At 40.1% G+C, this 16,745-nt stretch overlaps 2 protein-coding genes across 2 annotated transcripts in view; one reads left to right on the top strand and one right to left on the bottom strand.

Moving 5' to 3' along the window:
- LOC127429162 (uncharacterized) overlaps window positions 1-16,745 on the bottom strand; it is a 166,742-nt gene that overhangs the window by 100,895 nt on the left and 49,102 nt on the right. The window lies entirely within an intron of this gene.
- The window catches only part of LOC127429147 (PDZ and LIM domain protein 4-like), a 62,838-nt gene that overhangs the window by 22,933 nt on the left and 23,160 nt on the right, over window positions 1-16,745 (top strand). Inside the window, exon 3 of the mRNA XM_051678008.1 lies at window positions 9,072-9,153. Within this exon, the coding sequence (XP_051533968.1) occupies window positions 9,072-9,153 (82 nt within the window). The remainder of the gene's footprint in view (window positions 1-9,071; window positions 9,154-16,745) is intronic.

Genomic DNA, 16,745 nt, shown 5'->3' with positions numbered 1-16,745 from the left:
TAACCTGAATGCAACCTTCACATGAACACTTTTTCAATGTACTAAAATCAATCTTTAATCTAATATTGTCTGACAGGCCATATTCAAAGATACTGCAGGCCACCAGTTGCACAGGCCTGATTTACTGTTATTGATTTATACCACAATATTTTTGCCTTATCCTTATTCAGCCATACATTATAAGTCAAATTAATTGCTGTGCAGACATGTCAAACATGTTAGGAACCAGGCTGTAAATAACTTATGTTTGCAGACACATCTATGCTGGCAGTGTAGAACCAGAGCAGTAATTTTACAGCCAAAATCACCAGGGAAGCATGTACTGAATCCAGTATTTTCATACACATATTTCATCACTGAATGTATGTAAGGAAAACAATTCAAGAACAGACCTTCATTTTTATTCAATTGAAGGTCTGGCTATGCGAGACTCTCACAATTACAAACAAACCTCATCTACAGGTATGCCAGCCAGCTACATAACATTAACTTTGTGACATATTTACATCAGCAGAATTCACAAAATAATGTTCAAAACATCACAGAAAGGCATAAGTTATAACACATGAATGCAAGATCATTGGAACACAAGAGTGCAAGCATTGGCCTGAGAGGGCAAGTGACAGTTTCATCAACTAACCCGAAACTCTCTTACACTGGCCCCAGGCCAACCATATTGTTGAGGCCTGGGTCAAACTTTAAGCTCAGCTGCCCCATTTTCAGGGTCTGCAGTATGATTTCCTAGTGACGTAGTGTCAATAGCGCCTCTCATTCTTTTATCTGTGGATGCACCATTCATTGACAGTCTCTACAACATGATCCAACCCGATTTCATGAGAAGAGTTGGCTAAATCTTATGAAATCGTACAAGTTCGTTCGGATGCCCTAACCCAAACCCCATATATAAAACTAACCATAGAGTAGAGTCTGTAAGGATGATTTGAAGCATAAAGAGTATGTTTTGTATAATGGAAGAGAGTTATTGTTTTATCCCAACTCTGCAATCTCATATGATTTAGCCAATTCTGTATGATTTCTCTGTGAGAGTCTCATTCACTAATAATTATGTACAAGTTGTGTGCTTATGTTCTCACAAAATTGTACAGTAGCTGAACTGATGCAATACTAAGGACTGGGGTACAAGTTCTGAAGAGTACATGAGTCAACATGTGAGCCTAAATTGTCACAGAAGCAACAGAACATGATGTGGTTGCTTCAGAATTTTTTTATTTATTTCACATTTGCTTTTGATACTATCGTTAGGTTTTAGGTTTAGGGTAGGGAGGTAGCTTTTGTTGAATTAAAACTCGATAGAGCATTAACCCTTAAATCTCATCTGTTAGGGAGAAAATTTAAACTCACTTTTAGTGCCACACAGTGGACATTTCTCCTTGGAACTGCCACGATACGTGTAAGGAGCTACATAATTTAATTTAGCAAAAATGTAACCACAGTCATTTAATTTTCATGATATCAGGATGATTTGTTTGGTTTCAGCTGGTTATAAATGTATCTTAATTTAGAGTATATTTAAGTGTGAACTTATTGATGAATCATTATTTTTGTGTGAAAACATTCGCAGATTTTAAATGTGCAAACATACAGTGAGTTAATTGCATCAGTGTTTTGTTATTGGATGTGCCAGATATTTTTCCAGTTCTCATCATGAAGGTCTGTTAGAACATGTCATACAAACTCACCCTGGCAGCAAATGCCTAAACTCCTATGGCCACCATGAGGACCGACAACAGCTGTTGGGAATTTTTCTGTATATCCTCCACCTCCCGTTCCTCTTTAAGGAAAGCTGCAGTCTGGTAAAGGCAGACAAAAATTTGTTTCCACCAGTCACGGAGCTGTCGGAAACAGCTTGCTGTGCCAGCAAGTTAAAACCGAGTGAGTCATAAGACTCGGGTCATGAAAGAGCAGGGAAGCGGAGAAAATAAAAAAGAGGAATTAAGGGAAAGAGAAAACGAGGACAAAGCTCTCAGTCCCAGCTCTGCTTAATGGACTATGACTCATGAATAAGGGATTTGTGTGTGGATTCGAAAGCTCAGAGAAACATCGAGAGGAAAGACCTACATTTGCCATTTAAAGTTCTTCCCTTGGTTGTAAAGGGAATATCAAAGGAATGGGGGAGCCGGTGGGGTGATGATGTCATTGATCTTGTCTGTGGAAGTTATTTGAGCACTCCTCCAGACAAATAACAGCCCATTAGTAATAGTCAAGTACCTCTTAGTGTCTGAAACAAAAAGCGATTAGTTTTGAAGTGATCAGTAATCTTTGTTTTGTCCATTTTGAACATACAACAACTGGAAATGAAAAGGGAATTTACTTTCTTTAAACATGTTCTTTGTCTTATTGTGAACTATTAATCAAAGTATGTTATTCCAAAGAAAAAAAAAATTTCATAATCTTTGAAATGTAATTACTAAAATTAAAAATAAAAAACTTGAATATATTTACCATATAATATATTTAATACATATACTGCATTTTGAATATATTTATATAATGCACAGATGCAATGGCGGAGACATACACAACATAATATGCAACTAATCATCTGTTTTGCATTAGTGAAGTGCCAAAAAACTCACTGTACATGCAAGAGCCTGCTTGGGAAATATGAGATTTCAAAAGCCCATTTGAACAGTTCACCACAGTGTTTTCTGGAAGTGTCTGTGCATTAGTCACCTTCCTGAAAATGAAAATGCCAAAAAAACAAACAAACAAACAAAACAAAAAAACAGCAAAGCCAAAGTAAACCCTCAACTATTGCAACTGAATCATTCAATCAAAAATTCCTGACCAGAGAAATTAATTATAGAGACAGGAAAATGTTAGCAAAGGGCAACCAACTGCAGGAAGTGATGACGAGATGATGGGGAGATCTGAAACAGTTAGTTTTATACTCTTTCAAAATAGCATACTTCCATACTACTCATTTACTTTTCCTGTGTTAGATAGTATGTACTGTATGCTGTGCAACGTATACAAATTTTCAGTATTTTGCGAGTCACTGACAAATAAGGTTGTCAGAGGTGACAAAAATTAGAAATCTTTAAAAAATCTAGTTTAAAACACGTGTCAAGTTCATAGAAAGGAAACCTTTGTAATTTATGCATTGAATTCATAGATTTTTGAAAAACATAACATTCTCTACACCAGTTATTGATTTAACGACTTTAAATGTTTTAAATGGTGTAACCATGAAGTAAAAGGTTTTTAATACTTCCTTGCCCTACTTTCCTAATATATAGGCTAAATATATGTTCTAAATATATAACATTTATATTAGAGCTGTCAAAATGAACATGTTAACACGTGATTAATTATAAAAGTTTAATGCGTTAATTTTTTTTAATCGTGATTAACTGTTAATAGAGCATAAACCCTTGTTAGAAGGGTGGAATCTTTGCAATGTGTCTGTCCAGAGTCATTACACTGACACACACAACAGTAATTCAGTGTCAGTGATAAAATGATGGATAGTCTTAATAGTCTTAACACTATTTGTCCACAACAAGCCCAGATGGAACTTGTGACAGAAATCAAGTATTTTACAGCCTAAGCAAGATGCAATTTAATTACCACAGAAGCACATCAAGTCCTATCAACAAATCACATTATGAGATGTTTTTGTCTGAAAGCGCTTTTCATGTGGATTTCAAAGCGCCGCTCGATGCTGGCGTTGACGCCCTGACCTGAATCATGAACGCAGCTTCACGATTGCTGTAACAAAGTGGATAGCCACAGTCTGCCAGCAGATTAATATTGTGGAGGATGAGAGTTTAAGAATTTTAATGCCCGTTGCAATGAATATGCAACCTATAGGGACTAGTTCTTTCAATTAATCAAACTTCTGTAACGTCTGCAGAAATGAGGCGAGAGAAGGAGGATCTATGTGCAGGTTTTTAATAAAAACTTAGAAAAATAAATATAAAGAACTCAAAACAAGACAACAAAACAAAAAAAATAGTTCATGGTTCAGCTGGTGGAGGGCCCAGAGACAGGTTTAGACCAGGGGACCAGGGTGGAGCCAGTGGCCAGGGAAGTGGCTCCAGGAAGGGAGTGAGTTCTGGCAGCCAGGGGAGGTGGAGACTCAGGGGGCGGAGCCACAGGAGGTGGAGACTCAGAGGGCGGAGCCATGGAAGACTCAGTGTGCGGAGCCGCTGGACAGGAATCAGCAGATTGGACGGCGGTCACTGGACAGGGATCATACTGGAAGTAAGTGGCCGCTGGACATTGAACAGACTGGTAACTTGTGTCTGACAGGTGCTGACCACTGGATTGAGCAACAGACTGGTCGACGGCTGCAGGGGACTGGACAGAATTGTTGATGGTCACAGGGGACCGAACAGGCTCGAAAGTCACTGGGGGCTGGACGGACTCGTTGACTGCCTCAGGGAACTAGACAGGCTCAATGAGTACAGGGAACTGGACAGGCTCGTGGACAGCCTCAGGGAACTGGACAGGCTCGTGGACAGCCTCAGAGAACTGGACAGGCTCGTGGACAGCCTCGGGGAACTGGACAGGCTCGGGGAACTGGACAGGCTCGTGGACAGCCTCGGGGAACTGGACAGGCTCCTGGACAGCCTCAGGGAACTGGACAGGCTCGGGGAACTGGACAGGCTCATCGACTGCTACTGTGGTTGGGAGCATTGGCAGTGACTGGGAAATGTCCTCGGTTGCCGGGAGCGCTGGCAGCGACTGGGGAATGGCCTCCATGGCTGGGAGCATGGGAACAATTGGGGAACATCCTCGGTTGCCGGGAGCGCTGGCAGTGACTGGGGAACGGCCTCCGTGGCCGGGAGCGCTGGCAGCGACTGGGGAACAACCTCCGTGTCCGGGAGTGCTGGCAGCGACTGGGGAACGGCCTCCGTGGCCGGGAGCGCTGGCAGCGACTGGGGAACGGCCTCGGTTGCCGGGAGCGCTGGCAGCGACTGGGGAACAACCTCCATGTCCGGGAGTGCTGGCAGCGACTGGGGAACGGCCTCCATGGCCGGGAGCGCTGGCAGCGACTGGGGAACGGCCTCCGTGGCCAGGAGCGCTGGCAGCGACTGGGGAACGGCCTCCGTGGCCGGGAGCGCTAGCAGCGACTGGGGAACGGCCTCTGTGGCCGGGAGCGCTGGCAGCGACTAGGGAACGGCCTCCATGGCCGGGAGCGCTGGCAGCAACTGGGGGAACGGCCTCCGTGGCCGGGAGCGCTGGCAGCAGTAGGGGAACGACCTCCGTGGCCGGGAGCGCTGGCAGCAGTAGGGGAACGACCTCCGTGGCCTTTAGTGCAGGCAGCGGCAGGCAAACGGACTCCGTGGCCATGGGCACTGGCAGTGGCAGGGGAACGACCTCCGTGGCCTTGAGCGCAGGCAACAGCAGGGGAATGACCTCCGTGGCCATGAGCGCAGGCAACGGCAGGGGAACAACCTCCGTGGCCATGAGCGCAGGCAGCAGCAGGGGAACGAGCTCCGTGGCCGGGAGTGCTGGCAGCGGTAGAGAAATGACCTCCATGGCTGTGAGCGCAGGCAGCAGTAAGGGAACGGCCTCCGTGGAAGTGAGTGCAGGCTGCGACTGAAGAGCAGGGGCCTTTCTCCACTTCTGGATGGCCGGGTACACTGCTGTGGGAATGGCCTCCGTGGCTGAGGACACTGGCACTGGGAAGGCCGAGGCTTCAGGCGCTGGCTCTGGGAACTGGACAGGCTCGTGGACAGCCTCAGGGAACTGCACAGGCCTGGGGAACTGGACAGGCTCGTGGACAGCCTCGGGGAACTGGACAGGTTCCTGGACAGCCTCGGGGAACTGGACAGGCTCGGGGAACTAGTCAGGCTCATCGACTGGTACTGTGCAAAAAATTTATGACAGCTGTAACTAATCAATTCTGATAAGTAACCATGGTATAAGCAGGATAATCCATTAAATTTAAGGGCACCCCCGCTTCGTGTCGGGTGGTTCTTCGCCTCCACATCGTGCATTTAAAATAATTTAACACACACCTAGCCATGGATTATCCCTTACATATACACACACACACTTTGCACTTCCTTCACAACTAATCTATACCTTTTCAAGGTATTCTTCATCTTCCTCCTTTTCCAACGTAATGGTGTTTTGGTGGTGTTTATGACCTTGATCTTTGGCTTTTCACGGGGGTCCTTTAGCTCAGGGGGCTTTTTACCCAAAATCCACCCTTTCACTTATTTGACAGTTACTGAAAAATACAGAAATTGTTTGTCATGAAATAATATAAGGTAATTTCATATCTCAATTGTGGAAATGTTAAAAATGATTACATGTTAAATCAAATGACCTCAAAATAGACCTTTTCTCATTGCAAACAATGACCTTGTGTATCAGGAAAATTTCATATTTTTGTTGATATTTAGTATTTTGGGAGAGAAATTTGGAAATGGCCTGTAGTCCTTTTTTACCCTACTATTTTTGAAGAATAGTAGCCAGTATTCAGTGTGTACTGCACAGCATTCAGTAGTCCTTTATTTCTGCCACTCGATGATAGTACAAAAAAACAAATCTTTTATGAGGACGTCTTTCTTCGGTTATGTGTTTATGTCTTTGTGTCTCATAGTGATGATAGAAGACAGCGATTTTGAACATCCTCCCACGGCCTACAGTAATTATGCATCATATTTTGAATAGAAAATAGCACGATAGATCATGATGCAAAATGAGATGAAACAAGACAGAACATTGTGTCCTGACGCTTGAATCATTTTTGCCCACTACATCCGCCTCGCTCATTTTCCATTTAATTCCTCAACACACAGTACTTCAGTGAAACTGTCGAGGATGCAGCACAGAGAATCGGAGAATTGGACTCAGTGAGCGATTCATTAGACTGATTCAAACCGATAACTATTTGACAGATTCATTAAAGAGAACCCTCTCATAAAATTAATTCGTCCATGACTCAAACTACACTGGTCGTGATATATGTTTGCTGTTGTGTGCAAGCAGTGAGGTCATTGCAGTAGTAAAACGTGTTGTCTATTTATTTGACTTTTTTTCTCGCTTTGTTTATGAATAAGAACCAGTTGTTGGTTCTCAACCATCATGACGAATGTAACGTTCCCACTTCTACCATTTACAAGCCTGCCGTCTGCTGAACGGGTCTCTTCATGTGAGTGGGTATCGTATTAAAACCTTTCAGTAATCAGTCATCCAGATGGCCTGAAGTCACTTTGACATTCATATGTGAGTCATTGCCTCACCCCATCACATTAATGCCAACTCAGAAGAGGGAACATTCATGCTTTAGTGATGAAGTTTCCATGAGAGGAGTGGCCACAGACGTTTCCTTTGTTGCTCAGAGCTGTGTATTGATGTGTGGGGGAAGGTATGAGTGGCATATATGCAGATGGAAGAGGAAAATCATTGTCTTTGTTCTTTACAGATGTTCTTTGGAGGCTTCTGTGACTTTCCATAAGGTCAAAAGGTCAGCATGCCACTGACCTTTGTAGACATTTTAGATTCACCCACATAATGGCACATGGGAAAGCAAGGTTTAATAAGATCTGAAAGACCTGATTCAAGTTCAAGTATAAAAGTAGTTTGACATCTCATATCAAGAAGAAACATTAAAGATCCCTAACTATTTCTAGGTCACTAAACAAATAAGCAAATTTGTGTGTGTTTGGCGAAATTGCGCACGCAAAGTGCTGATGGGTTATTATATAGCCCATCACCTGTCAAGCACCAGCAATATAAACAAAGACAGCACATTCAGAAGAAGTTGGCAGTGTAAATGGACTGTATGCAATGAATTAAAAGAATATAAATATGGACTTATGTTCCTTTGTGAATTAACTGCGTCCTTGTTCAATGTCAGGCATATTTCTAGTGATACGCTCCTTTTTTAAGCATGGAAAATCTATAGTTAATCCAAATCCTCAGGATTTAAATTAATAAATTAAATTGAAATTAAATCATAGAGAATGCAAGTATTATTAATCATTTTCATCTTACACACAAATCATGGCTAGTATTAACAGTGCACTTCACTTCTAGCGGTCTATTTTGGTTAAAAAAAATTAAACAGATGCGCATTGAAACAATGACCTGTTCCTCAGGAAAATAGCAAATTGCACCCACAGTTTATGCGCATACACCCACAGATAGCGCAAACACTCCCTCCCACAATTACTTGCACTTTGCGCTGGCACGAAAATTGCGCTTAGACTTAGCACTTTTGGATTTTGGATAAGACGTAAAGCACGGTCGTTGAACGTAGAGCTGCTTTTTGTTTGCTCATGAAAATAGAGCCCAATATGTTTCATTATAAATATATTTGTTTAGTTACATTATATTTTCATATTGATATTTTAGATCCCCTAACCCAACCCCATTCCTGAACGTAACCCCATATAAATAATATAAAACCCCTCAGAAATCTCTGTTGTTTGTAGTGTGTAGGACACAAGTGTAGTTTTAGGTGATTAATTTATACCTTTATTCTTTAAAGTCTTCATTAGATTGATTTCCAATTAAAATGTAACTTGTCTGATTTAGCTTTCTCGTTCAGTCTGTGGAACTCAAACTATGAAAAACATATCATGTACAATGTAAGTTGTAATATGTGAAATATGTTTTGCTTTACATCAGGTTCAGTTGTGTTAAAGAACATGTGGACTAGGTTTTCCATTTGTTGAAGACATTTTGACAGCCAGCATCTAGATTTCATCCCAGTTCACGGCAACTTTGACAACACCTCCCACAGTAAGGGCATGAAGACGCCTCTACTAACAGAACAAGTGAAGGCAATCATATGAGAGGGAAAATGTGCTCGACAAATGGATAAAAGTGTTCAGATGCACTTGAAGAAAAAATAAGAATAATTGGTTTTTTTTTTCTTTTTTGGATGACATGACTCGGGTGAATACAAAAATCTAATTTCACCACCAAATAGCTACCATAAGGATTGCAGCACAAACTGAACACTCCCAAATGTCACTGAATAATGTTACCAGTTTCCTTTAAAGAGAAGAAGGCTGTTTTCACTGATGTACACAGTTATATGGGTTAACTCACCTATAACTGCTTTTATTGTTTTGTGTTTTCAGATCTGGAAGAGCTTGGTCTCCCACTGGAATAGAAGAAAACAAGAGCAGTTCAAAAAGTGGCACACTGGAGTCTGAGTCACAGGTATGAAAGGTGTTGCCATAAATGTGTAATATACAATACAAGTTGACTGGACACACTTGACTGAACTTATGTTTCTCATGACACCTTTTGATCTCTGTTGAACCGTGTGGTCACTCCTTTTTCAACAAGTTTGAACCATTATGGCATGATAAAGGGGGAACAGAAAGTGCTTGGACAAAGTTTTTTTGGATTTATTTTTTTATTTTTTTTACAAAATACACACTGTGAAAAATGTTTTGTCAGGTAACCTGAATAATAATGTGCTTCATATGGTAACAAGTACAGTAACGGGCTTTATTCAAGTAAAAATGTATTTAACATGACTGAATCAACCTGAAATCATTAGATTAGTCAATTTTAAGGGTTGGAACAAGCAGAAATAGCTGCTAAAGATAACAATTGCAGGTTACCACTTTTTACAGGCCTTACAACATTTTAGAAATAAAAAGTATATAGTCAACAAAAGTACAGTATTTTAATTAAAGCATTATTTAGGTAAATTCTATTTTTTAATTTTTTTTTTATTTCTTTTATTTAATGAAATAGAATTTGCAGACCAAATTAGGCTACCGTCACACTGATCCATTTTCAGTGTGATCTCATGAGAATTCAGATGTATTCTTACATAAAGAGCAAACATACGTTTGCTTACATTTGCATAGACGTCGAAACGTACAATATTGACATACTGACAGCATCTGAAACATAATCATTTTACATATTAACACATTTAGAAATGGACAAATGTTTACATATACTGATTGAATCCATGAATGTTGAATTTAAGTGATTAATCCGTTAATTTTATTGCATTTATAATCAATGAGATTTGTTAAATGTTAAATGCCGTTACATTTATTTAACGCAGTTGATGCATTTACCTAATATGACATTATAAGAGTTTCATTCTTTTCTGTATGATTTCTGTGTGATCACTTTAACCAAGACTAAACTATAAAATGTTAAAATGAATAAAAATGACAAACACTGAAGAAAGTCCGGTGGGACCAACATTTTTGTATCCTTTTTAATATGCACGGAGCACTTTGGTTGCACATTTTTGTATTGATGAAATAAAAAAAGAACATTGGATATCTCGGCTGACAATCCCTCTTTTTGTGAATAAATAAAAGTGAGTTGCATTTTTTCCATTTGGTTTGTATTGAGATTGAAGCATTTGCAATTGGATTATTGTTGGCAGCACACTGCATTCGATAACACAAAATCAATGATCATCATGATATTATCTGTGTGAAACGTTCAAAAGACAGAAGCACACTACACTAGTACACCATCTGTAGTATAGGCTACAGTATGAAATACCAAATATGCAAACACTGGCCATGATGAAGACTAGGCTATTTCATTCATTTTAGTGGCTAAGGTTTCACATTGTCATTGCTAAAAACATTCTTTAGGGCATTATGAATATATATATATATATATATATATATATATATATATATATATATATATATATATATATATATATATATATATATATATATATATATATATATATATACGTATATATATATATATATATATATATATATATATATATATATATATATATATATATATATATATATATATATATATACACACACACACACACACACACACACAAGAATTTTCGGAGCCTGATGAAATTGGTTTAAATACGTGTATAATACTACAAAATCCACTCGATGTTACAGTCATTGCCCTTGCCATCCAGAATAGCAGAGAACATCCCAATCGAGTGAAGGGATATGTGGAAACTGTGGTTCCTAATTATGGTAATCTAACATTTGCCTCGCATTTCAGGATGACAAGGCAAATATTTCTTCTAATGTCTTCAGTTGTTGCATACACCAAGCTGCAGTGGACACATTTGTAAAGGACTTTAGTTGGATCCATTGTGCGCACTGCCTTTTTAATAAGGCGGGTTTATATACACGTAGGTGCTGATTGGGTAATACCTCTGACACACCCATCAAAAGAGAGAAAACGTACCTCAAAGCCCGTTGCACACCGTTTCACACCATTTCACACCATTTCGAGGAAACATGTCGTTCAACCCGGAAACCGTAGCAAAACGGTGCACACCATTTTGAGATTGAACGTGCCCCTGGTTTTATGTGTCTTGTTGTCTTATTATCAGTTCTGTTTCATTATTGGCTCCTGTATATTAGTCTTGTTATCATGTTCATTAGTCTTTGTTCATGATTGTTGTATAGGCATTGTTCATAGTCAAGTTTAGTCTAGTCTAGTCTAGTTTAGTTTAGTTTATGTTCTGGTTATATTCCGTTTTGTTTTGTTTTGAATTCACGTTTGGAAACCAGCATTGTAAATAAAACTGCACTTGGGTTATCATACATCTTCGTCTCGTCCTGTCTTCAGTCAGCTTGCCTGAACATTACAGAATACTCGACCGACAAAATGAACCCAGCAGTTAAACTTCTGCAGTTACACCAGGGGAATCATCTCCTCGAGGACTACGTGGCTGAGTTTTGTGGACTGTGTCACTTGGTGGACTTTAATGGTATTGCCCTCAAAGACATTTTCATGTGGGCTTAAATAAGCCAGTCTGCTCCAGGATGCCTGGTGTTAGAGTCAATTGGACTCTTTCAAAGTATATTGACTTTGCCCTGTTAATGAGTGGTTCGGCCTTTACTGTTGGAGTAGTGGATGAGGAACTCAGCACTCCTACACTGGCCACCATGCCTGCCACGGACCACGAGCCAACGCCCACGCCTGCCACGGACCACGAGCCAACACCCATGCCTGCCATGATCAACGAGCCAATGCCCATGCCTGCCACGGTCAACGAGCCAACGCCCACGCCTGCCACGGTTCTTGAAGCCTCGTCTGTCCCAGAGCCAGCGTTGCAAGCCTCGTCCGTCCCAGAGGGGTGGGGGGCACTATGGCTCTAGTGGTCTCCGAGTGCCATTCAACGAAGACCACTTTCTCCCCAGCCTTAGTGGTCCTGGAGACTTCCTTTATCAAGCCTCCCATGGCTCCGCCCTTCAAGCCTCCTACAGCTCTGCCTTCCTTCATCGAGCCTCTCACATCTCCGCCTTCCATGTCTCCCACAGCTGTGCTCACAGCCGTCATGTTCACGGCCATCCGGAAGCCAAAGAGGAGAAGAAGGACTCCTACTCCCCAGGCACTGCCCGTGCTCATGACAACAAAGGCTGTTCCCCCATCAATGCCAGTGCCCATGACCATAGAGGTCGTTCCCACGTCACTGACTGTGCTCACGACCATGGAGACTGTTACCCTGCCACTGCCTATGCTCACAGCCACTAAGACTGTTCCTCTGTCGCAGCCAGTGCTGAGCCTTCCATGGCTCTGCTCATTGAGCCTTCAAAGGCTCTGCCCTCTGAGCCGCTCCCTCCTGAACCCTGTCCAGCTGCCACAGCCAAGAACACTGTCCCCTCTGCCCCGAGGCTGCCTCCCAGGCCTCCTGACCCTGTCCCTGCCCTGAGGTCACCCCCCAAACCACTGGACCCTGCTCCTTTCCTGGAGTTGCCACCCAAACCGCCGGACCCCGCTCCCTTCCTGGAGCTACTTCTCTGGCCATTGGCTCCGCACTGGTCTCCTGCTTCATGCCCTGTCTCACCAGGCCACGCCTCACCAAACCCACCACTGGCTCCGCCATTGTCTCCAGGGCCCTCTGGTCCCCTGGTTTTCCTGCCTCTAATCAATTTCCGGCCCTGTCCCCAGGTCCAGGTTCGCCATTGCCTCAAGGACCCCCCCCCCCCAGCTCCCTATTGTACTCTATTGTTAGTTTTGTTTATGTCTGGGTGTCGGGAGCCGCCCCTTGTGGGGGGTTATGTCACGTTTAAACGTGTTTTGTTCATGTTTTGTTTTCATGCCTTTTTTTTTTATTAGTTTACTTCCTGTCCCTGTTTCTGGTCATGTGTCCTTGTCATGTGATTTCCTGTTCCCCTCATTTGTTCTTGTCATGTGAGTGTCTGGTTTTATGTGTCTTGTTATCTTATTATCAGTTCTGTTTTATTATTGGCTCCAGTTTATTAGTCTTGTTATCATGTTCATTAGTTTAGTCTTGTCATTGGTTGTCTGTCATGTGGTTACCCATTTCCATGTATTTAAGCCCTGATGTTTGCCATTGTCTCTTGTCGAGTATTGTTGGTGTAACGTCTTTGTTCATGATTATTGTATAGGCATTGTTCATAGTCAAGTTTAGTCTAGTTTAGTTTATGTTCTGGTTATATTTTGTTTTGTTTTGAATTCACATTTGGATACCAGCACTGTAAATAAAACTACACTTGGGTTCTCATGCATCTTCGTCTCATCCTGTCTTCAGCCAGCCTGCCTGAACGTTACAGTAATAATAGATCATAAGTTTATATGTAGTGTATAGAATGAGTTGCGTTTTGTAGGTGTAATTTTGTTACAGTTCTTCACAAGTTTTGGGTATAAACCACTTACAAAGTAATTAGTTTCTGTAATCTAATTACTTTTTTAGTCAAAAAACAGTTTACAGTTACTAACTTTCAAATAATTTAATTAATTTTAAGTACATTATAGGGTTATGCTTATTTCTAATACTGTATATTATTTATGTAGAATACATTAATTATGGCCCTGTAACGAGTCATTGTGAAGGAGAAATGTGAGGTGCTTAGTGTATGATGTGTGTAACAATGAACAAGAAAGAAATATAGACATTATTTTGAATTTGAGCAGAAAAGATTTTTAGAAAGTAACTGAAATGTAATTAGTAATGTGATTACATTTTCAATTAAGTAATTAATAAAGTAATATGATTAATATTTTTAGAGAAATAATTAGTCGTCTGTAGTGGATTACTATTTTTAAGTAACTTACCCAACACTGTTCTTGACACCCCAACCCAGACTAATTTTCAAACCCTGGTTACGGCCCTGGTTGAAAAAATGGCACATTGAAAGTGCTGACTTTTCTCATCATTTTTTCTTGGTGCCTGATGATATGAAGACCTCAAAGATTCAAGATGGACTTCTTTTTTTTTTTAACGGTTTTGGGTGGATCTGAAGTGGGTCAGAAAACTAACTTTTTGCTCAAGTATTCCTTAAGGTAAATGGCTTTTTCTAAGAAATCTATGGAAATGTTATGTAATAGTCTACATTATTACAAAGCTATCTAGAATACTTGATTCTGATTGGTCAAGAATAGTATTTTTTGGTCAAATATTATTGTATAATGACCACTAAACTGTATAATTGACCATTGACCCTGGCAAGTGATTTCCTACATAGCTAGTTTCATGTCACTTGTATCATTCTTTATCTTCTTACATATAAGAACATTTTAACTCTATATTTCATGTCCATTTATTTGTATATTTGGCATGAAGTTGTGTAATACGTGAGATAATATACAGTCAGCCAGTCATTATCGCAAAATAAACCCCTTCAAGGTGATAAAAGTCCCCTTATTATTTTTATTATTAAGTCCTGATGACCCTGTCAGGGTTTCTTTTGCGATAAGGACCGACTGACTGACTGTACATTATACCTTACATATTGCCTTTTTGAATTTATCCAACCTACAGTAAAACACATTTTCATCATTGTTTTCATTGGTGTCATGAAAAATAGCCTTGTGTTGATCTGTCAGCCATTTTTTTGTGTGCAAATGAGACAGATGGTCTCAAATGGCTCTTGGCTTCAACTTTGGAATCAGTTGGAAGACATGCTACAAGTCTTCAGTAAAATCACATTCACATTTGGTGACTGTGTGTCATAACATCTATAAAGAGTGTTTGAGTGATTTCTAGAGCAGATGTGTGCCTCATGCTGAGATGTAAGTCACTGTGGCTTGCGCTGCGGCAACTGGAAATCGATGAATGTTGAGAATCTGTAAGAATAGCAGTCAAACACGTCACATCTTTTCCAAAGGAAGCAGACACGGCCAAGTGTGTGGTAGACTCAAATAATTTTTCAGGGGCCGTATTTTACCCCTGACACTTTAGGTCAGAGCATAACTTAGGAATTGGAATTGGAACTGGAATTGTTTCATTGCTTGGAATTCTTGTTACCTCAGAGTCGTAACATGAGACGGAATGTCTTTTATTAATGGAACAAAGTTGCCCATTTCCTGAAGTCTCTCACGTCCGATCCACTGGGTTTCAGGCCCTGTTTTATAGCCATAAATGTTTTTTTAAATGTGAAATATTAAAATGATTTGCACTCAAAACTCACTGAGAGCACGCCAAATAATCTGTTGTCTATTTGTATTTGATTTTTGAGGTAGTGTGACATTAATTTTCCAGTGATAATCAAGTCCTCATATCAGTTATACGCTGAGGTCCAAAAGTCTGAAACAGTGATGGGGAAGCTACAAGCTACTCGAAACTTAACCTTCTGAGACCCGGATAAGATTGCGGTGTTCATTTTCCATTGCCCTTTATGATTTGTAACTATTAGCACCTAATAACCATGCAAACATGGCAATTTCTTCTTCTCTGAAGAAGATTTTATTTTCATCCTTACTCTGTACAGTATACAGCCTCTGAAGGCAGCATTTTCCAGTTTTCGGTTTTTGGGTTTTATCATAAATAAAGTCCCACTGTCCTCGTACGAGGACAACGTTATTAACAATGTTCTTTATCCTGACAAATCACTGAAATTTTCAAATTGGCTCATCAGCTGAAACTATAGATGTTACTCTTTTGACAAAAATGGATTTCAATGTAAAAACTTAATGAAGTTTCTTACCAGATGCACTTTTGTTTGGTCTGCTTACATAGAAGCATTTCACTGAATTTGCCACCATCTTGTTTTGTCATGTGACTCCAGACTTGGACACTTTAAACTTTAAATGAAAGCCTGGAGAGACTGTTTTTATGGACAGTCAGTTTACATGAATTTGAATTGTGTAGGGTACAGTGAAGCCAAAATTCAAAGTCCTCATATGAGGACGAGGGGTCGCATGCTGTTAAAGTAAATGAACTACAGTCAAGCTACTCTTTTGAAAAAGTAGTTAGCTACACTTCAAACTATTAACAAAAAGTAACTAACTACAAAGAAGCTACTTTTTTATTTTTAGATATTTAATGATCAGATTATGTTATTTAATTCTGCACTCAGTTCTGATTGCATAATTCAATAATATCACCTGATATTTATATATTTACTTGGGGTGACATTCCCTGACAAAAATGAACTATGTTTTTACTACAGTAGCCAATTTAACCATAGTATTTGTAGTTAAACCATAGTAACCACAAAAGTAACAATGGTTACTACAGTCATGGTTACTACTATAGTACTTATTACTAAAGTAAAAAAAAAAATGTTGTAAGGGTTAAACAAATACAGTGTCAACATTATATTGAACATACATTTATACTTAATGTAAACTAATAAAACTAGAAAACACCCTACTATATGTAACTGTTTCGAAATATAATGACAAACAGCAGCAATTAATTAAATATTTTGCATTAAAGAAGGCAAAGTCCCTTTAAAGCTGCATGTGGCTCAAGTGAATTAGTGAATCATTTATGTGAACTAGTTTATTTACATGAACTTCCCAAAACAAACAGACTCACTAAAATAAATCAGAGTTCGCAACACTAAATATAAGGGAATTGTTTA

Source organism: Myxocyprinus asiaticus, chromosome 38 (assembly GCF_019703515.2).
Source record: "Myxocyprinus asiaticus isolate MX2 ecotype Aquarium Trade chromosome 38, UBuf_Myxa_2, whole genome shotgun sequence".
NCBI lineage: Eukaryota > Metazoa > Chordata > Actinopteri > Cypriniformes > Catostomidae > Myxocyprinus > Myxocyprinus asiaticus.
Note: the sequence above shows the minus strand (reverse complement) of the source record. Positions and strands in the feature narration are given on the sequence as shown.